General features: G+C 41.3%; 1 protein-coding gene across 1 annotated transcript; it reads right to left on the bottom strand.

Annotated features, from left to right (window-relative positions):
• Positions 1 to 11,863: 11,863 nt before the first annotated feature.
• SSMEM1 (serine rich single-pass membrane protein 1) lies at positions 11,864 to 21,321 on the bottom strand. The gene is made up of 3 exons (XM_047095116.1): positions 21,139 to 21,321; positions 15,079 to 15,133; positions 11,864 to 12,360 (listed from the first exon to the last, which is right to left on the bottom strand). The coding sequence occupies exons 1-3, from the start codon at positions 21,319 to 21,321 to the stop codon at positions 11,864 to 11,866; spliced, it is 735 nt and encodes a 244-aa protein (XP_046951072.1).
• Between the last annotated feature and the right edge of the window lie 1,296 nt (positions 21,322 to 22,617).

Raw genomic sequence — 22,617 nt, 5'->3', positions numbered from 1 at the left:
CTCTCTCTGCCCCTCCCCTGTTCATGCTCTGTCTCTCTCTGTCCCAAAAATAAATACACGTTGAAAAAAAAATTTAAAAAAAAAAAGTATTTTGGAAGACACCTAAGTGAAGATAATCCTTCATTCCAAAGAGCCTACAATTTACAGCGTAGGGAAAGATGAGATAAACATGCCTCCATTAAACATATAATTATAACCTAGCTTATAATTAAGAGCCAAACATGTAGCTCTCAATTAAAAGTAGACCCACAGTCATAGAGAGGAAGGGAAGAGAAAAATATATGTATTATCTGGACACTTTTCCATGTTAGTGCATATACTTAAGTTACCAGTAAAGGCTCATCAATAAGAAATGTGTTCAATAAATTATGATATACCTATACAGTGGAATACTATGCAGACATGAAAAATGAGATCGATCTTTATGAATTAACACAGAATGGTGTCAAAAATATACATGTAAGCAAAAAAGGCAAATTGTTGAATAGTGTATATTACAATTCAACTTTTGTAAGAGAAAAAGTATTTGTACCATTTTGCCTGGCTATCCAAATTTATTTATTTCTAAATTCAGAGAGCAAGTGTTAAAATCTGGGTAGTGAATTCAGATTGTGAAGGATATTAAGTTTTCTGAATGTATTCAGGTCCTGAGTTTCAGATAGTGGATAGTAAGAGTTGAGATACAGAGAAATATATCTCAGGGTATTTGTCCAAATCTATTTAGTTGTTAGGTTTGGAAAGCAAGAGTTAAGCTTATTACGTGTGCTTATGCACAAAAATGGCCTGGAAATAATATACACTGAACTGTTAGCAGTAACCACATTTGGGGTGGAATTTTCTCTCTATTTTAATGTAACTGTGTTCTGTGAGTTTCTTACAATGCACCTGTGCACTTCTAATCAGAAAACACCACCACAAAAATGTCATTTTTAAGAAGAAGATTCTGGGGCTGGGGTTGGGGGGGGGGACCTGGCTGGCTCAGTTGGGAGAGCATGCAACTCTTAAACCCAGGGTCATGAGTTCAAGCCCCACGTTGGGAGCCTACCTAAAGCTAACTAACTAACTAACTAACTAAATAAATAAATAAATAGCAGATTCTGGAAACCTGGCAATCTAAACATACAATATTTCAATGAATATCCTTAAGTATGTACCTATTTTGTTTGTGTGTACACCTGAAAGGGTATTTCTGTTGGACCAGTTCTTAACAGTAGATTGCTAGGTCACAGAGCATGAAGATTGTGTATATTCCTCCCAAGAAATTATACCAATTTTCTTTCCCACCAATACTGCTTCAAAAGGGCCTTTCTTCCCACTACTGGTATCATCAAACACTGGACCTATGCTGGGCTAAAATAAGAACAATACTTTGTTTTATTTTGTATTTGTTTAATTAATTGTGAGGTTGAGCACCTTTCTGCATATCATTTAGAATCATTCACATTTCCTCTTCTGTGAACTTCCTATCCACATATTCTATTCCCTAGATCATTTTGCTACTAACTAGTTTGGCTTTGTCTTCTTTTTAAAAAATCTTTACGTACTGGGGATATTAGGGCTTGTCCTAATTTTGTGTTCCAAAGAATTTCTCAGTTCACCTTTTCACTTTATTTACTGAGATTTTCCCTCTCTCTCTCTCTCTCTCTCTCCAGAAGTTTAAATATTTGTATGTAGCCCAAGTAACACCCTTTTCTTTTAAGACTTCTGGATTTTAGCTATATCATGCTTGGAAAAGTCTTCCCAAGACTTCCTTGAGATTAGGAAACTTTTTACTAGTGCTTTTTTTCTAGTACTTTTGTGGTTTCCTTGTTTTATCTTTTAGTTTTGTTCCATCTGGAATTAACTTTTATATAAGGAATTGGTTCGCGTCACCTTTCAGACATATTCTTCAGGAATATGTTTCTCAGCATTTTATACGTGTTCTTTAATTTTGATCTCTTTTTTCCCCACAAATGAACAGAGGGCTTACATCCAAATAGGTGACTGATGCTAAAATGCACCACTTCGAGGATGTCTAATGATTTCCAGCTTTCTCTCAACTGAACTAAATTTGTAAACTCTCCTTTTCTTATCGCTAACATCAACACATTCACTTTTCCATGTATACATGTCAAGAACTAAATATTCAAATAGATATATAAACATTGACGAACAAAGACGGCGATGCCGTTGAAAGCAAACAAACGCAGTTGCTTAAAATGTTCATCTGTGACCTCAGGTACAAAAATCCAATTTCTAGGAGGTTAGGCATATCAATGCATCATGTCCAAAAAATCCAGTTATTTGACCTTGAAACATGAGAGGAAGAAGGATGGGGGTTCTTTATAGTACGATAGGATCAGGGCTACAACAGGGGGCTTAACTGTGGGAGCCCAGAATTCCTGGAAGAGCCACAGGAAATATTTCCTAGAGCGGTGATCTTTGAGATTGGTCTTAATAGCGAGGAGGGCGTCAACATTTGAGGAGTCCAACATCCGAAGATTTGGTGACTGGCATTTCAGGTAGAGGAATAAGTGTGGGAAAGGTGGTTAGGCCGGAAGGGGCTTCTTAAAGTCCTCTCATCCTCCCCTCACCAAAGGAGGAAAGGATCCGCTGTCAGGCTTATTCTTACTGACTGATCATTTGACCTCATTCATGATAAAAGTATTGTTCCAACCCCGCATATACATTTCATACCTTCTTACCTTAAAAGGCTTTTCCCTCCTTAAACTTCTAACAAAAACAAAGCAGAGCGGCAGATTGTACAGGCAATAACTGAATGACCAAACTTAGTCAGGTGTGGTAGCCTTAGCTTCTCACTCCCAGAATGCCTCTCCTCACCGGCAGGAGGTAAACACTCTCCTTTGGGTCAAGGCCTAGATCCTGCCCTCGCACAGGTCACCTTCTTCCACATCGTTCCAGTTGCACTCCCAGCCTTTTTTCCTTCCTTGGTCTGAGCCCCCTACCTCCCACGAAGTCCCAATACACCCAGATCGTTATTACACTAAAAAAAGAATTTTTCAGTATTATTTAAAAACTTAATCCTACTTGCTCTCCTCCCTCAGCCCCAAGACTCTGCACATTTGAAATTAATTAAAAACTCAAAAAAAAAGAAAAAAAAGAAATTAATTAAAAACTTTTAATACCAGTATTCCCAGTTTAGCAACCACCAGGATATATCCCTGGACCTCCTATATAACACGGATTTTCTGCCAAGTGTGCTACGGGCTGTATTCCTCAGGCAGTGATGTTCTGGAACCGTCTCAGACCAGCTCGCCAGAACCCAACCTGCTCTTCCCTTCCCAACTCCACGTTCACTGATGCCACTTTGGTAGCTGAAATAAGCAATAGTGGGAGTATTTATATCATGCAAATCAGCAAGCGCTACAAAATCAAGGCTTTTAACAATCAGAGCCGATTGTTAAACGTTTACCAGCACACCACTGTTTTAATGATTCTTTTGGTTTCCAGTAATAGAAACCCACTTGAGCTAGAGTAAGCAAAAAGGGGAAATTATTATAAGAATCTGCTAGGGAAGTGTCGGATGCCTATGAATGCATAAACAAAGGGGTCTCAGGAATTAACAAGAATCAGGGACTTGGAAGCCATCACATCTCTCTGCCCTTCACTGCCGGTTTCATTCTTATCTTTCAGTCACTACCTGCCTTCTCTGGTTCCCAAAGTAAAGGGAACCGTGGACCCCCAAAATCTGCCGTAAAGTCCAGTCACCTGAGACTGATCTCTTTCCTGGTCCCAATTCCAAATCTGCAGGAAGGGACTCTGATGGAAAGAAAATCCTCCTGAAATCCATGCCTGCATGGGGTGAAAATGAGATGGGAACAAGCAGGATCACTATGTATCGACATTCATGAGAAGCAGGGGGAAAAAGAATCTCCCGGAATAAAAAAGGAATGAGGCGGTCAACTGAAAAAGGTCCACAGCATTTACGAAGATCTTTTCTCAGAGATTAATAGTTCCCACCATCGTCATCACAGGCAAAGTCCAGCCCCCATCCAAGGAGCACACACACTTTATTAGAAGTTATTTATCTTCAAGGGGCCCGTGGCTGGCTCAGTTCGTTAAGCGTCTGACGTTTGGTTTCGGCTCAGGTCACGATCTCATGGTTCATGGGTTCTAGCCCCACATCAGGCTCTGCCCTGACAGTAGGGAGCCTGCCTGGGATGCTGTCTCCTCTCGCTGCCCCTCCCTTGCTCAGTCTCTATCTCCCTCTCTCTCTCAAAAATAAATAAACATAAAAAAAAATAAACATTAAAAAAATATTTTTAAATAAATGAAAGAAGTTATTTATCTTCTAGGTGAAAGGAGCTCTCTAAGAATCACAGAGAACAAAAAGATGGCTAAGACCCTGTATTAGCTGCAAGTCACAGCAAAACCAACTTAAAATGCTCAATAAGGCTAACTTTCTTGCCCAAAAAGAAGTCGAAAAGTAGGATGTTTCCAGAATTTGTTAATTCAGCAACTCAGGTCCTAATCTCTTCCATATTCTTGCTGGGAAGTGTTCAGAGTAATTCCATTTGGATACAGGTAGCTGTCACTGTTGCAGCCATCGCGTGCAGACTAGACATCTTTCACCAAATGAAAAGGGACCACTTCTTCCCTGTGCAGGTCTTTATAAGACTGAAGAAACCTTTCTCAGAATGCCCCCCACCAGCAAACTTCCCTTTCCAGAATTAGCTGCCATGCCCACGTGTGAACCACCCGCTGACAAAGGAATGGGGGCAAGAATGAAAACCCCCACAGATGCAAAGAGACAAGACAACCCTGGCCTGAGGTGGCATTTTTCCAAGTCCCTTTGTCCCACACTCAACTCAATGACCTGTTAGTCTTACTAACTCTGGCTGCAGACCCTTCCACTGGGGCCTGGTTTCTATCTCCCTGCTTCCCTCTCTTGATTTATACTAATTAGTAACAGAGTTGGCTCCCCACCTGATATTCTCACTGCTAAATCAAGATTTTGAGCCCATGAAACTTCATGGTGACAGAAGGCCCTAATAAATGAAGACAATACTAGACAACAGGTCCTTGTAATAAGGCAGCTTGAGGAAGCATCTATGAAAGAGGCCAAGCTCCAAAGATAAAAGGTAAGAACTAGAAGAGGGCATTGCCTGGGATTATAACATTTTTGTTTTTTAGAAAAGTATTTCATGCATGTCCTTTGCGCACTTAGCTGAAATCTGCAATGAGAAATAAGTTATTCAAAGCAGGACAATTCTATTTTTTTTTTCATAATACATCATTCCACTGCTAACTCCTCGAGGTCTCTCTAATAACTTCCAGTCTCCATACCAAAAAAAGCTCCGTTTTCTGTTTTTATCTGTAGCTTCGTGAAATTTAGATATGAAGTGAAGCTCTTCTTTATGCTGAAAAGTGCCTATCAATGTACCGTTCGGTTCACATGCAATAGATACTTTAAAAAAAAAAAAGGTATCTTCTCCCTTTTGTCTCCTTCACCATTCCCGCATGTTTGTGCATAATTTGTATTTCCTCTTACCCTCCCGTGCACCTCTGTGACCACATGTTCCTGACAGATAGAGAAGATCCAGGTGGCCTGGTACTTGGAAACTTGTCAGATGTTATTCAAAGCAATAAAGAACACATCACACAAGTCTTTGGTATATTGTTACAGGGAAACCCTGTTTAGAACGTACTAATTGGGAATTTGCGATCATTTGAGGAAGGGCTGGCTGAAGTTAACCTTTGTACTATCTATGGAAGAAAAAAAAAAGAGTTCACTGAAGTTCTGAATAGCGTAAACAAGATTGGAAGGGGAATAATTATCTACTTAAAAGAACCAGTTGTTTTGAAAAGCTTTAGAAGTATCCTTTTACATACAAACAGGGTAATTATGATTTAAACAAAGGCTGGCCTGTTTCTAAGCCTTCTTTGAAATGTCAATTACAAATTACTCTTGTTTATTCATCAAGGCAAAACCCACCCCTGCTTACCAAGCAACAGTTGGTTAGCTTGCTTCCACCTACTCTATTTGAAAATAATAAACCGAAGCTCTTTTAAAGCAGTATCGTTTAATTCAAGCTTTTCACTAATCTTGACTGTTGGTCCATCCTACAGTGTGGGTGAAGAGTTACTAAGTACTAGCATACAGCAATCGGGAACGCAGAGTGACGACCGCCTTCACTAACTTGGGGGAAAAGCTGCCTGACACAGAAAATCTACAAAGAACACTACTCCAGAGCCGCGGCTTTTATTTCTCATTTTGCCAGAGTAAGAAACACATTTTGCATGGCAACTCAGTACGCACACACTGAAACAAAAACAGTACTTACCCTTATTATGCGCAGTACACTGTTATTTTCTATTTATTTTTTCATAAATGCTAGTCACAGCCCTCGAAAATTGATTTCACAATCTATGAATGGGTTGCTGTTTTGAAAACACGAGGATCTGTTGGGAGATAGCATTCCATCCTGAGAGAAAGGGGCTGGTGCTGGGGAAGAGCTGTGGTTGCTCCCAGATTTCTTGGCTCTCCTCTCAAATCCTTGGCCATCAACCTCACTGCTCTAGTCACTACTGCCTCTTCTTGTTCCTGGATGTGCTGTGCAAAGCTCGTTTCCTATCCTCACCAGCCCTCCCAGCCGAGTTTCCAGTTCCCTCCTTTTCTTCAAAAGGCCACCCTGAGTTTCTGCCTGAGCTATCAATAAGCTGGCCATGCTCACCAATGGCAGATGAGGCGAGCTGATGCTGTGAGGTCTCTCCGCTCCACGGTGGGGACCCTCCCCAGCTTTACCCAACTGCTCCCATCTCTGATGCTTGGCTCCATTTTCTATGAACAGTCCTCCTCTGGTATCTGGGCTCGGTTTGGTATTTAGGTCTCCCAAGTTCTTATCTAATTGCTCTCCATTAAGGACATGGATAATGTATTACCATCACAGTGAAAACAAAATCTTTATGGACAGACAAAACCCAAGACCCAGCTCCCCCACGCTCACCACGTCCGTGACCTCGGGTATGTCGTTCAATTTCCCTGACCCTCAGTTTCATTATCTGTGAAATTGGGAAAACACCTATTTTGCAGGCTTGTGAATCCTTACAAAAGGGCTTATGCTGGGGGCACCTGGGTGGCTCAATCGTCTGAGTGTCTCACTCTTGAGTTCGGCTCAGATCGTAATCTCACGGTTCGTGAGCTCGAGCCCCGCGTTTGGCTCTGCGCTGACAGTTCTGAGCCTGCTTGGGATTTTCTCTCTCCCTCTCTCTCTGCCCCTTCCCTGCTTGGGCTCTCTCTCAAAAAAAACAATAAACTTTAAAAGTAAAATAAAATGAGGGTGCCTGGGTGACTCAGTTGGTTAAGCTTCCGACTTGGGCTCAGGTCATGATCTCCCGGTTCGTGGGTTCCAGCCCCACGTCGAGCTCTGTGCTGTCATCTCAGAGCCTAGAGCCTGCTAGGGATTCTGTGTGTGTGTGTGTGTGTGTGTGTGTGTGCGCGCGCGCGCGTCTGCCACTCCCCCACTCGCACTTTGTCTCTCTCCTCTCAAAAATAAACACTAGAAAACATTTTTAATAAAACAAAACAAAACAAAACAAAACAAAACAAAATAAAATAAAATAAAATAAAATAAAATGCTTGCTTCAGTGCTGGCACATAACAAGCATTCTCTAAATGTTGCCTATTTTATCAGTATTATTGTTGTTATTATTGGCTTCGATTTAACTAGCTCCTCTCTTCTCCCTCCAAAACCACACCACCCAGTCTTGGAAGGCAGATACTGGTTCAGAGTTTGAGACGGTGTTCCCTGTAGACATAGTTCTCATTCCCCATTCTCCAGCCCCTCTCCAAATACCTCCTGTGTCATACTCTTCCTTCACTACATCCATCTGCTAGACCCTTGCTTCCACCCCATAGTTCTCTGCATTGCAGTGCTTGACAAGAAGTGTGATGCGTGATGTAAGCGTCCAGAAGTCAGTTGTGACCGCTTAGCTGCCTGAAGGGGCCACAGATAGGAAGCAAGCCCAAGAACCCCATGCCTTCCCTCAAGCAAGCTACCCAAACAGGTTACAACTTCAACCATGAAAAGCAGAGGTGGCGTACTTTATCCCGTGCGGCAAGGAGGGACTGAAGAACTGTAGAGCAACCCAGGGACCCCATCCTTACAGCTCATGTCAGGCTCTACAGGCAAGCAACAGCCAGCCACGACTAGTGTTTGCAGCCCTGGTTTTGTGAATTATCTCCTACCTCACAGGTTCTATTCCTCTCCCATTAATCCACTTCCAACCATGCCTGGCCATGCTTTGGATCCTCCCCTACGCCACCCTTGCCTTGTTCCATTGATTCTGTGCATTTCTCTCCTTGGCTTGGGCTGTCCCCCCAGCTGTACTGGACCTCTGTTTTGGTTTAATGTATTCACAAATTTACCCTAATCTCATCTTTACAGCCCCTGGTTTAACTCAATCCTGATTCCTTCTTCTACCCCCACTATCTCCTATCCCCCACTCTAATCTGTTCTAGCCCCCATGGATAAGACCAAGAAAAGTAGCAGTCTTTGATAGGACTCTTCAGATTATAATGTTTGTATTATATAATGTGATTTAAACTCTAAACCCACAAGCAAAACATCTGAGACACGGGTCCTCACTCTCTTATCCGGAAAATAGTCATCATCTTCCTTTTCCTGGTGAGATCATGTCGCTTGGACATCACTTCTGGCCGTGTGAGAGGTGGTGATTGACTTACCTTGAAACCAAGATCTTTTAGGGGCACCTGGGTGGCTCAGTCGGCTAAGCGTCCGACTTCAGCTCAGGTCACGATCTCGCGGTCCGTGAGTTCGAGCCCCGCGTCGGGCTCTGGGCTGATGGCTCAGAACCTGGAGCCTGCTTCGGATTCTGTGTCTCCCTCTCTCTCTGCCCCTCCCCCGTTCATGCTCTGTCTCTCTCTGTCTCAAAAATAAATAAAAAACGTTAAAAAAATTAAAAAAAAAAGAAATCAAGATGTTTTATCTTCAGAGAATAATGGCTAAGATCAAGGTAATTAAGAGCCCAAACTCTGAGGGGTGCCTGGGTGGCTCGTTGGTTAAGCGTCCGACTTCCGGCTCAGGTCGTGATCTCACAGTCTGTGAGTTTGAGCCCCGCATCAGGCTCTGTGCTGAGAGCTCGGAGCCTGGAGCCTGTTTCAGATTCTGTGTCTCCCTCTCTCTGCCCCTTCCCTGCTCATGCCCTGTCTCTCTCTGTCTCTCAAAAATGAATAAACGTTAAAAAAATTAAAAAAAAAAAAAAAAAAAAGAGCCCAAACTCTGAAGCCAGACAATGCGGGTCTAAATCTTGTCCCTGCAACCTGCTACTATATTTTCAGCTTGTTCCTTTGTTTTTTTGTGTTTGTTGTTTTGGGGGGTTTGGGTTTTTGTTTGGTGCTATTTTGGTAAACAACAAGCATCTTGATCATATCAAGTTAGAAATATCAGAATCATTCACTACGCCTTGGATATTGGCCCCTGTCCTGTCCTGTCTCTGCTTTCCCCAACCCCTCCTTTTTGCAGTCATGAATCTTTTTTTGTATTTATTCAGCTGCATTATTTATCTGTCATGTTTTCTGGCACTGTGCTGGGTCATAGAGATACTAAGATGACAAATCACGGACTCTCCCTTAAAGGTGGACAAATATGTATAGAGGTCAGAGGGACATGCAAAGAAATCCATTCATTAAAATGTTAAGGATGCTGAGATAGAGAATGCTGCAAAGTACGCTAGAGCATAAGGGAGTGCACAGTGAGTTCTGCCTGAGGGAACGACGTGGAAGAGGGTGTCAAGGAGTTAGGGAAGGTTTCATGGAAAAGGTTGATGCTTCAGGTGACTCTTGAAGTCCTGCTCTTCGCTCATGGCCTCAGACCTGTTCCAAAACTCAGGCAATCTGAACAAGACAGTCTCCACAAATAAGTTCAGAAATTTCACCCATGTCCTGGATTCTAGTCACCTAGTTCCAGTGGTTGGGGTTCCCACATTGCCCCCCAGTTCCCTTTGTTGCCATCAATTAAGAAATCTACCATCAGGGGTGCCTGGGTGGCTCAGTCGGTTAAGCATCCGACTTTGGCTCAGGTCATGATCCCACAGTTCGTGAGTTTGAGCCCCACATCGGGTTCTGTGCTAAGAGCCCAGAGCCTGGAACCTGCTTCAGATTCTGTGTCTCCCTCTCTCTCTGCCCCTCCCCTGCTCACACTCTGTCTCGCAACAATAAAGGTTAAAAAAAAATTTTTTTTTTTAAAGCTACTATTAGCAGGAGTAACCCCTGAGCCAAAAATCAGAGCTTGTGATCTCTCTGCCAGTAAGTCATGAAGGGCTCAGTCCCCAGTATCAGGTTGCAGTCTTTATCATATATAATATCTAAGTCCTTCCCCAATATTTAAGGCCTTCTTTGAACTCTAGCCCAGGGACTACAGTCCCTGCTGTTTATCTTGTCCTTGCCAGCCTTCTTCTCTGGGATCTGGGGCTTCCTTTCATATCCCAGCTGGGGTTCTGCTATCCATCTGGAGAATGGTCTCCAGAATGGCCACCCATCTACTGAGACCTGCCTGAATGACCCACTGCTGGGGTTCCCACTTAACTCAAAAGCCCAACCTCACATATGTCTGGATTGTGGCTAACTTTCCATAAAGACTCTCTCTGACCAAATCTTAGTCAGGCTCCTCTGAGCCCTCTTCACACCCAGATCTCAACTTTGGTGCCTGGCCCAACTTTTAGCAAGAATCCAGCTAAGTAAGTTTAGTGAGAGCTCCCTACCCTTAATATCTGATCAATATCCTCTTCTTCTATCTTTGATGCCTAAATCCTTGACTATCTTTAGCAAGAATCCTGTTAGGTCAGGTTGTCAAGAATCCTCTATCTTTGATGTCTCCTCTTAGTAATTTTCCATTCATTAACCCCCCCCACCCTGCTCCTTGGCTGTAAATCACCCCTCGTCCTTGCTGTATTTGGAGCTGAGCTTGATTTTCTACCCTATGGCAACAGATTTAACCCCTATTACAATACTCTTTTTCTTTTCAAGCAATGGTTGATAGATTTTTTTTTTTTGGTAGCACTTTGTGGCATAGTTTTTTTTAATTCTTTAATCTCAACTTTACTGAGATAGAATTCCAACTTTATTGGTGTATAACATGCATAATTTATAACATGTATAGTTTAAGGTGTATAACATGATGATTTGATACACATATATATTGTGACAGATTACCACAATAAGATTATTTAGCACTCCATCACCTCGCACGATTACCATTTTGCTGTGTGTGGTGGGAACCTTTCAGATTTACTCTTAGCAACTTTCAACTATGGCATTGTAACAGCATTGTTAACCAGAGTCCCTATGCTGTACATTAGATTACCCAAAACTTATTCGGGTCTTTCTCCAGGCTCTCTTCCTCCTCACCAACTGTAGCTGATACATGTGCAGCAATGCAGCTCAGATAGAGTCACCTGAAAATACGGACCTGGAGAATGTGATCCATTCCATGCCAACCAATGTCACCTAATTCATTCAGTCAGTCAGACCGTCAAAACATACGAATACATTTAAATGGTTTGTGAACATAAATATATTTTCAAAGAGCTTCCTTATTTGTAGTACAGACATAAACAAAATACAAATACGCAAGGAATAAAATATGTCTTCTGCTCTTTTGAATAAAAAAAACCCATAGGAGATACAGATCTTTGATGTTGTAACGGTGCCATAAACAAATTCACTGGCCTGTTTTTGGACAAGGGATTATCAGAAATTTTACCTCTTGGGTTCCAAGTATGTTTTTGTTGTTAGTAGAGAGACTCTAGTGTAAAAGCCTCCTCACCTAGAGCTCTGGTGATTTTTTTGTGTTTTATTCATCTCTTTCATTTGGCTTTGCGTAAGGTAAGGACTTGATAAAATTCAAATTTTGCTGTACTTTGTGCTAATGTCAGGTACACGATTTTCCTCTTGAATATCTGCCTTCGTGTGGGTTGTTCCTGAAGTGTTTTGAAGGAAATGGCGTGTCAACCACTCACTGGTTCTCATGGCTTTGCAGTGGAGGCAGGGCCTTTCCCTGGTTTGGTAGCTTCCCGCATTCCTTTGCCTCTGAGCTATTTTCCTCTTCTGAATACTAGCTGGTGATGGGTGATGTTCACTTTCACTCTCCTTCCACGAAGAGGCTCCCGAGTTAGATTCTTCACCGTCACACTCGGTAGTATCACTATCACGTTGGGTCTGATTCACCCGGCTGAATTGAGAATGGCGCCTGGCTCGTTTTTGTTCCAGAGAGGCGTTGACCAAAGTCACTTCAGAGTCAGTTACAGGGGTGAGTTGGCTCTGCTTTGGTTTTTTCATCATTTGTAAAGAGGCCCAGTCACCATCTTTGCTTTGCCACTTAAAGGAAGCATCTTTGCTCGCTAACAGCCAAGGAAACAGATGAATATGTTAGGCATATTATTGGTCACCGGAACTTCATATTCCCTAAGGAAGCCTATGGCACGTGTGGACTCACTCTCAGTTGCCATTTGCCAAGCCACCACTTTTCTCCACTCACTTGCAAGTGTTGGCGTCTCCCTGCATCTGTACGACTTGTACTACACCAAATCTCCTAAAGACCAGGAGGGTCAAATGGATGCTTGACACACTGCTTTTGAAGTTTTGTGGGCCCCTGATATAAGACCAAGGGAAAGGTCTCTAAGCCTTTCCAGAGAAGGACCCTTTTTTTTTTTTTTTTTTTTTTTAAAAAAAATTTTTTTTTTTTTTTTCAACGTTTTTTTTTTTATTTATTTTTGGGACAGAGAGAGACAGAGCATGAATGGGGGAGGGGCAGAGAGAGAGGGAGACACAGAATCGGAAACAGGCTCCAGGCTCTGAGCCATCAGCCCAGAGCCCGACGCGGGGCTCGAACTCACGGACCGCGAGATCGTGACCTGGCTGAAGTCGGACGCTTAACCGACTGCGCCACCCAGGCGCCCCTCCCTTTTTTTTTTTTTAACGTTTATTTATTTTTGAGACAGAGAGAGACAGAGCACGAACGGGGGAGGGTCAGAGAGAGAGGGAGACACAGAATCCATAACAGGCTCCAGGCTCTGAGCGGTCAGCACAGAGCCCGACGCGGGGCTCGAACTCACGGACCGCGAGATCGTGACCTGAGCCGAAGTCGGCCGCGTAACCGACTGAGCCACCCAGGCGCCCCGAGAAGGACCCTTTTTAACCTTGCCTTGAAGTCTTAAAGATTCCAGTATGTATGTGAATGTGATTTGGGTAGCGGGAAACTAAAAAGGATCTTTTCTCTACACAGTGAGTGTGATGGAGTTGTCTTTTGCCCAGCTGGCTGGCAAAAACAGATTGTTAAGCTTTCAGGAGTTTAATAAGATAGCTGTTAAAACACAGCCATTAGTAAAAATGAAATTATACAAACTCACCATTAAATCAATTTAGGTTACATAAATGTGATAAATATTCAAAACTAATCACTTCCTAATTATTTTATTACATTTTATTATGAGGTATGCTCTTAAAGCTATTTCTGTCCTATCTGGTTGGAAATACCACGTAATCATGTGCTACTCTGCATCTCTCCCCTGTAACATCACACTGGTAATTTGAAATCAGTTTTGATGGATGGCGTAGAAATCAACAAGCACTAAAAATCAGGTCTCGGTTTATGGTTTTGTGGATTGTCTAGGCTTAAAGTGATGAAAAACAGGTTACTAACGTAGGTTACATTTAAAAGTGTCATGGGCAGGGCGCCTGGGTGGCTCTTGACTTCAGCTCAGGTCATAATCTCTGGTTCTTGAATTCAAGTCCTGCATTGGGGTCCTCACTGACAGTGCAGGGCCTGCTTGGGATTCTCTCTCTCCTCTCCCTGTCCCCCTCCCTCTCTCTCAAATAAGTAAACTTTTAAAAAAATGAAATAAAATAAAAAATAAAAGTGTCATGGGGTGCCTGAGTGGCTCATTGGTTGCGTGTCCGACTCTTGGTTGTGGCAGGTGATGATCTCCCGGGTCATGGGATTGAGCCCCATGTTGGGCTCTGCGCTGGGCATGGAACCTGCTTGGGGTTCTCTCTCTGTCCCTCCTCTGCTCACACATGTGTGCACTCTCTCTCTCAAAATAAATAAATAAACTTAAAAAAAAAAAGTGTCATCCTGTAGCTACCACATTGTGAATAGCACCCAAAAACAAGGGAAATATGCTTCCAGAGTATTCTAAAACTATTATCCAATTCAGCAAAGAAGTCACATCATTGACAACCAGGTTAAGTTCTAACATATATCTTGTTTCTTTCATCTTACTCCTTAACTTAAAGGAAAAGAACATTCATTTTGGAGCTACACTTGTTCGTCCATTGCAGCCACAGGCCGGCCAAGGATGCAAGGATCTGGCAAAAATCAAGGAAAGCATTTAGCTACAACTGGCAATCTATATGGAATTTACTATAAAGTGTATTACATGTTTTGTTACTTGTAAATTGTGCGACATACATCCTTCATGTCAGCGACATTTAAAAAACCCCACATAGACACACATCCACATTTTTGGGGAGCCAGTTGTTAAAACACTTAACAGCACACCACAGCTTATAGGTTATTTAAAAAGATGTCATACATGGGGCGCCTGGGTGGCTCAGTCGGTTGGGTGTCCGACTTCGGCTCAGGTCATGATCTCACGGTCCGTGAGTTCGAGCCCCACATCGGGCTCTGGGCTGACAGCTCGGAGCCTGGAGCCTGTTTCGGATTCTGTGTCTCCCTCTCTCTCTGCCCCTCCCCCGTTCATGCTCTGTCTCTCTCTGTCTCAAAAATAAATAAATGTTAAAAAAAAATTAAAAAGATGTCATACAAAGCTCACAATGCTGTAGCAACCCGAATAATAAAGGCTATGTGAAGGGAGAATGTTGAGGAATGAAGCGAGAGCTTGAACTCTACCTACCAGTAATTTATTTATAGACTCTAGCGGCTCTGCAAAAGCAGGTAAACTGTCCTGGGCTAAAGCAAGGAGCTCCCGCAAGGGGCCACCACAGGTCTGGGGAGGCCCTATAGCCATTCTGGGCTGTTCTCCTCTGTACTTTGCTTTCCACATTCAGCACACATTTCTCTCATCACAGTCCAATACCAAATATGTACCCACGCTCACCTTTACTGACCGAGGTGCTGGTCCCACTGTCTTCATCCTTTTTCTTCTCTGACATCTGTTTCAGAAATACAGATTAGTAATAGCAATCTCAGTTGGTTGGTTTTCGCTTACATTTACTTGTAAAACACTGCTGCCCTAGGGGCACCTGGAAGGCTCAGTCGGTTAAGCGTCCGACTTCAGCGCAGGTCATGATCTCATGGTTTGTGAGTTCGAGCCCCGCGACGGGCTCTGTGCTGACGGCTCAGAGCCTGGACCCCACTTCAGATTCTGTGTCTCTCCCCCTCTCTCTGCCCCTCCCCTGCCCATGCTCTGTCTCTCTCTGTCTCTCAATAATAATAAATAAACATTAAAAATTAAAAAAAAAGTCCACTACTGCCCTAGACTCTTGGACAATGTCTAATTTTAAACATTCAGTACGATTCCATAAATTCTTTTTTTTTTAATTTTTTTTAACGTTTTTATTTATTTTTGAGACAGAGAGAGACAGAGCATGAATGGGGGAGGGGCAGAGAGAGAGGGAGACACAGAATCCGAAGCAGGCTCCAGGCTCTGAGCCATCAGCCTAGAGCCCGATGTGGGGCTCGAACTCACGGACCGTGAGATCATGACCTGAGCTGAAGTCGGATGCTTAACCGACTGAGCCACCCAGGCGCCCCCGATTCAATAAATTCTTACTGAGTTTCCATTACAGTGATCCATCTGCTGCCCACTGAAGATCAGTCTTTGATGCCGAATCTGCCAATGTGTTTTGAACCAAACCAAATGGAACAAAGACTTGAGAGAAAATAATACTGATAAGGATCTGTAGGTTATAAAGTTTTCCTGTATTCACACTGTAAAGACATGTTATTTAAACATCTTTTTTTTTTTTTGAGAGAGAGAGAGAGAGCTTGAGTGGGGGAGAGGGGCAGGGACAGAGGGAGGGAAAGAATCTCAAACAGGCTCTGTGCTCAGTGTTGATTCCCCTGAACCTGGGATCATGACCCAAGCAGAAATCAGGAGTCGGATACTGAACCGACTGATCCACCCAGGTGCCCCTAAATATCATTTAAAAACAGATTTGATGGTACTGGGATTGATTTTAAATTACTTAAAAATTTTTTTCAATGTTTACTTATTTTTGAAAGAGACAGACAGACAGACAGTGTGAGCGGGGAAGGGGCAGAGAGAGAGGGAGCACAGAATGTGAAGCAGTCTCCAGGCTCTGAGCTGTCAGTACAGCTCGAACTCGTGAACTGTGAGATCATGACCTGAGCCGAAGTCAGACGCTTAACAGACTGTGAGCCACCCCGGCACCCCTTAAATTACTTTGTAAAGGACATTTCATCAGGTCTCCTTTTATTATCTTTGAAGATCTTTACCAAAGTTCATAAACTTAATATCTCCTAAATCCTTTAGGAACTGTCCTCCAAAAGGCAACCATAACGCATTATCTGTGAATCTGGCAACAAAAAAGATATGGATTTCTTTGAAGAGTTCCAATTTCAAATATTCTAGCCCAATATTCCATAAATAAGTCTGTTCTATTGTTCAGATCCGTGCCCCATTTTTTGATGCTGAACGTGATTTTGCCAAAAGATATAAATATAAAGCAACTCTTTCAGAATGTATCAAAATTTTAGAAATACTGGTAACACTTTTGACACACAATAATTCTCACTAGGAATCTAATAATCCAGGGAATAATCCCCCAAAGAGAGAAGACTATGCACAAAAATAATCAGAATGTAATTAAGATAATATAAAACTCAAAATTCAAAAGGAGTCAATGGTTACATAAACTATGGTACAATCATCATATATAGTTGTAAAAACTATTATAATAAAGGCATGTCACAACATAAGAAAATGCATGTTATAATATTAAGTTAAAAATCAAGATGCATGGGAATGCAAGCTGGTACAGCCACTCTGGAAAATAGTATGGAGCTTCCTCAAAAAATTAAAAATAGAACTACCTTATGACCCAGCAATTGCACTACTAGGCATTTATCCAAGGGATACAGGTGTGTTGTTTCAAAGGGACACATGCACCCCCATGTTTATAGCAGCACTATCAACAATAGCCAAAGTATGGAAAGAGCCCAAATGTCCATCGATGGATGAATGGATAAAGAAGATGTGATACACACACACACACACACACACACACACACACACACACACACACAATGGAGTATTACTCGGCAATCAAAAAGAATGAAATCTTACCATTTGCAACTACGTGGATGGAACTGAAGGGTATTATGCTAAGTGAAATTAGTCAGAGAAAGACAAAAATCATATGACCTCTCTCATATGAGGAATCCAAGACACAAAACAGATGAACATAAAGGAAGGGAAACAAAAATAATATAAAAACGGAGGAGGACAAAACAGAAGAGACTCATAAATATGGAGAACAAACTGAGGGTTACTGGAGGGGTTGTGGGAGGGGGGATGGGCTAAATGGGGAAGGGGCACTAAGGAATCTACTCCTGAAATCACTGTTGCACTATATGCTAACTAATTTGGATGTAAATTTTTTTTTTAATTTTTTTTTTTTTTTTTTTTTTTTGGGACAGAGAGAGACAGAGCATGAACGGGGGAGGGGCAGAGAGAGAGGGAGACACAGAATCGGAAACAGGCTCCAGGCTCTGAGCCATCAGCCCAGAGCCTGACGCGGGGCTCGAACTCACGGACCGCGAGATCGTGACCTGGCTGAAGTCGGACGCTTAACCGACTGCGCCACCCAGGCGCCCCGGATGTAAATTTTTAAAAATTAAAAATAAAATTAAAAAAATCAAGATGCAAATTTGTATATGCAGTATGATCACAAGTTCACTAAAAATATGAAAAAAGACTAAGCAATGTCCACAAGTGTTAGCAATGGTTGAGTTTGAGTGAGAGAGTGTTAGTTTTCCTTGTAACTTTTGAAGTTGTCTCCAGTTAGGAAAAAAAATGAATTTTTGTAGAAAGTCCAACTTCCTTCGGGTAGAAAGTGCTGTTCTTGGGTACTCATAACTACAATCCAGGACCCTTGGCCCATTCCTTTCTTAATATCTGATCTCTACAATAGCAGGCAAGTATCTTTAACAAGGTGCCTCTCTCCTTTTTGGGTTACGGCAACCATTCTCTGAAAACCTTAAGAATGGAAACTTCTTTTAAGAAACCAGTCTTTTGAACAAAAGATACAATGGGCATTAAGGAAGGCACTTGTTGGGATGAGCACTGGGTGTTATATGTAAGTCATGAATCATTAAATTCTATTCCTGAAATCATTATTACACTATATGTTAACTAACTTTGATTTAAATTAAATATATATGTACATATATGTATGTGTATATATGTACATATATGTATGTATATATGTATATTTAATATATATTTATTTTAATATATTAACTTATATATTTTATATAATATATAAATATATATTTATAAATTTATATATTATATAGAAATTTTTATATATTATATATTTATAAGTATAATATATATTAATTTATATATAATATATATTCAATTTACTATATATTTTAATGTATACTTAATATATAATACATATATACATACATATATGTACATATATATACACATACATATACATACATATACGTATATATATAAAAGAAACCACTCTTAGAAATGATTGGGGGGGGCTTATTTTAAATTGAATATGTATAGAGATAATTATTAAATGATTAGCAGTTTATAAGCCTAAAAGTTATAGTAGTTGGTTATTTTCATGTAATCTGGAGTGATTTTTATTTCATTGCTTGCACTTTTCTATAATTTCTACGTTTTCTATAATGCATACTTTTGTAATGGACGAGGAAGGGGGAATGTTTAAAAACATTTATTAGGTTAATTTCATTTTCACAGAAAGCCTCTATATTTGACTTAATGTCACATTAAAATATAATCACAAAATCCTGAGAAAGATTTTGCATCAAGCTAAGTGGGATCATACGAACTGTGGTTATCAAAAGCATTTTATTAACTATCTGCGTGTGACTCCGTGAGTGAAAACAGCAGCAGAGCCTGCCCTGAGGAGTAGGGTAGAACAGAGGAGAGATCTAGGCTAAGGCTACCAGGGGACAACTCTGCAATTTCTCCGATTCACTTAACACCTCTTAAACTCAGTTTCCACATATGCAAAACAAGAAGCTTGGGCTGGCATTGTTGGGAAAAATACCAGCACCAGCAGTCTGAATAAACACTAAACAAATGTGTAAACTAAATATAGTGTTCATAGTCTCTGAAAGCAAAAGAGTAAATGCATCCTGAAGAGTGGCAAATCCAGAGGAAATCCCTGTGCCTCGCAGTGGAGGATAATTACCACCACATTTCCATCACACTTTTACCATTACTTCAAGGTTTGTAAATAAAGGCTCATAGGTTAGCAGAGAAAATGAAGTTCAAAGTGAAAGAAAAATTCCATCCTCCTTGACTAGCTCTCATATGGTTCTCAGATTTCAAACCTGGGACCCTTCAGAAGAAGCAGTTCAACCAATTGTAACTGCCATAAGGATACAAAGTGAAAGACGAAACCTCTAAGATAATTAAGGTTTTAATCAGCACTGAATAGATTTAATTCAACATTTCAGCTATGCTTTGAAGCAAACGAATTATATGGCAGGAAACCATGGTCTGTATCTCCTCTGTCACTAACCACTTGTGTGACATTGGACAAGTCGCTTGATTTCCTTGGGGTTTATCAATTAAAAAAAAAAGGAGGGATACTGATACCTTACTCGCCTACAGAAAGGAGGCAGGACAACGTGCTCTCTTCAGGTCCTTGAAGCTCAGGACTCTGGGACTCCAAAGAGCTGACGCAAGCAAAGGAGAAGAATAGCTTAGACCTCGTAAGTGGTCTTCATGAGGAAATTGCCAGGAATCAATTTCAATTTTTTGTTAATTTTCTAAAGTATCTTTTCTGGCCCATCCAGACAAATTCAATACACTTAGCTAGGGAGTTTAGGACACATATCAGCGATCACTATTCTAAATCTCCTTTTGGCAAAGTATCTACTTGAAGAAGCATTTAGACTTTAGATGAAACTTCTCAGGGGGAAGAGGTGGTGAGGGGAAGAGTCTCTGATTATCATAATGGAATCCAGCTGGCATAGATAGACCAACCCTCCTGCTCTCCTTCTAGAGCTGATGCAGCACTCGGTCTAGCTGCCCATTGCCAGCCCAGTGTTCTGACTGTAATGCCAAATGATGGAGGTTTGATTAATCATCAGCCTGTATTAATGGCCAGCAAGGACTCCATGTCAGCAATTTATAAGAGCTCGGTTACTCATAATACATTGGAGATTCACAGTCCTGAACATTTGGGCTATGTCCTTCCTAAGAGGATGGTATTTTCTTCTGCTAGTAGGTAGTCTAGAATGGCGACCTTCGTTCTGTTTAGTTTATTTCTACATCTTATCTGGCGGGAGAGTATAGTGCCTCATTCTACAAACTCCCAAATCCTACAACACGTCTTCTATAAATACGACAACTTTAGTATCTTTGATTAGAATTACGTGGCTACAAAAGGAATGTGGAGGTCATTCACCAGTAGGGAAGTTCATCCCAGCATTACATAGCCTATGGACAAACTGCAAACCTAAATGTCTCAGAATCACAGATTTGTTCTGGTGCAACCACCAGAAGTCATGCAGTCATGAAGTCATGAGGAGTGCTGCTGTGTGAATACGATTTGAGGAAGTGTTACAATATAATACTAAGTTTTGAAAAAGCAGGATACGAAAATATGTACAATACAATGCCAACAATGTAAGATCAAGGAGAAATGGAGAGAAATATATTGAGATAGAGAAAAAGAAAAAAAAAAACTAGAATATACTCCAAAATGTTAACAACGGTTATCTCTAGAGAATAGGATTACGTTAGCTTAAATTTTCTTCTTCATCCTTTTCCATATTCTTGGATGCTCTAGAGCGAGATTGCATTATTTTTAAAATAACTTTTAAAAAGTAGTTGGATCGAAGTAAAGTGAATTTATTTTATGGAAAATCCCCTATTCTACAGTCAACATATTATATAAAATGAAATTGGATAGCCTACCCAGACAGAAGCCCGCGAAAAGAACATCAGGACCAATATAATGACAAAATACCAAAGCAGGAAGCTCCCTATTGCCCCGCAAGAGTCATCCTTCTGGCATTCATAATCCTGACTTGGAATAGGAAAACTTAAAGGTAGGGGAGGAGGATCCACCTCCCAAAATAAGGAAAAAAGGTCTCCCATGATGGCTTCTCGCTTTGGAAATAAAGCATGCTCAAAAGAATGAAGATGACTGAGAAGTACTTCACTCCATGTGTATGACAATTTCCTTGGCAACCTATTATGACATACACTTCAGTAACTGTGACAGGAACCGGCAAACACTTCTTGGATTTCTAAGCTTTTGGAAGATTTACCTAAATTATTTCTACGAAAGGTTATGGTATTTACCCCCTACATCAATAGGGTGCATTCTGCCCTAATCTTTTTTTTTTATTTTCCTGAAATTTGTATACACTGTATTTTCCTTAAATTTTAACGCCTATACAATCTAAGTCTCTGAGGTATTCATTGATTTTTTTCAGTGTCTTTTCCATGTATCGTATCACATACCATATATAGATTAACACACGTGGGTCTAATGTGTTATAGACTGGATTGTCTTCCACCAAATTCATACGTTAAATGAATAACCCCCAATTTGACTATAATCACAGATAGGGCTTTAAAGAGACAATTAAGGTGAGGGGCATCTGGGTGGCTCCATGAGTTGAGCGTCGGACTCTTTTTTTTTTTAATGTTTATTTATTTGAGAGAGAGAGAGCACAAGCAGGGTAGGGGCAGAGAGAGAGGGAGACACAGAATCCAAAGCAGGCTCCAGGCTCCGAGCTGTCAGCACAGAGCCTGATGCAGGGCTTGAACTCACAAGCTGTGAGACCATGACCCGAGCTGAAGTCGGAAGCCCTATCGACTGAGTCACCCCGGCGCCCCAAGCATTGGACTCTTAATTTCGACTCAGATCATGATCTCACAGGTTCGTGAGTTCGAGCCCCACATAGGGCTTTGCACTGACAATGCAGAGCCTGCTTGGGATTCTCTCTCCCTCTCTCTGCCCCTTCCCTGCTCACGAGCTCTCAAGAATAAATAAATAAATAAATTTTTAAAAAGAGATAATTAAGGTTAAGTGAGGTCATAAAGATAAGGCCCTAATCCAATATGACTGATGTCCTTATAAGAAGAGTAAGAGACGCCCCAGGGGTATGTGGACACAGAAAAAAAAGGCCCTGTGAGGACACAGAAGTCAGTAAGCCAAGGAAAGAGGCCTCAGGAGAAAACAATTCCAACCTGGAAAACTGTGAAAAAATTTAATTTTTGTTGTTTAAGCCACCCACTCCAGGGTACTTTTTACAGTAACCCTAGCAAACTAATACATAATGCCAGCTATATATCAAATTTGGATAGTAGTACCATTCCTTTTTAAGCCTTCAACAAATGCACGATACCTTAAGGACATCAAGAGAGGAACGATGAGTCTGTTGT

The sequence above is a fragment of the Lynx rufus genome, unplaced genomic scaffold (genome assembly GCF_022079265.1).
Source record: "Lynx rufus isolate CCGP_SWC_20201006 ecotype Redwood Valley unplaced genomic scaffold, mLynRuf1.p SCAF_4, whole genome shotgun sequence".
NCBI lineage: Eukaryota > Metazoa > Chordata > Mammalia > Carnivora > Felidae > Lynx > Lynx rufus.
Note: the sequence above shows the minus strand (reverse complement) of the source record. Positions and strands in the feature narration are given on the sequence as shown.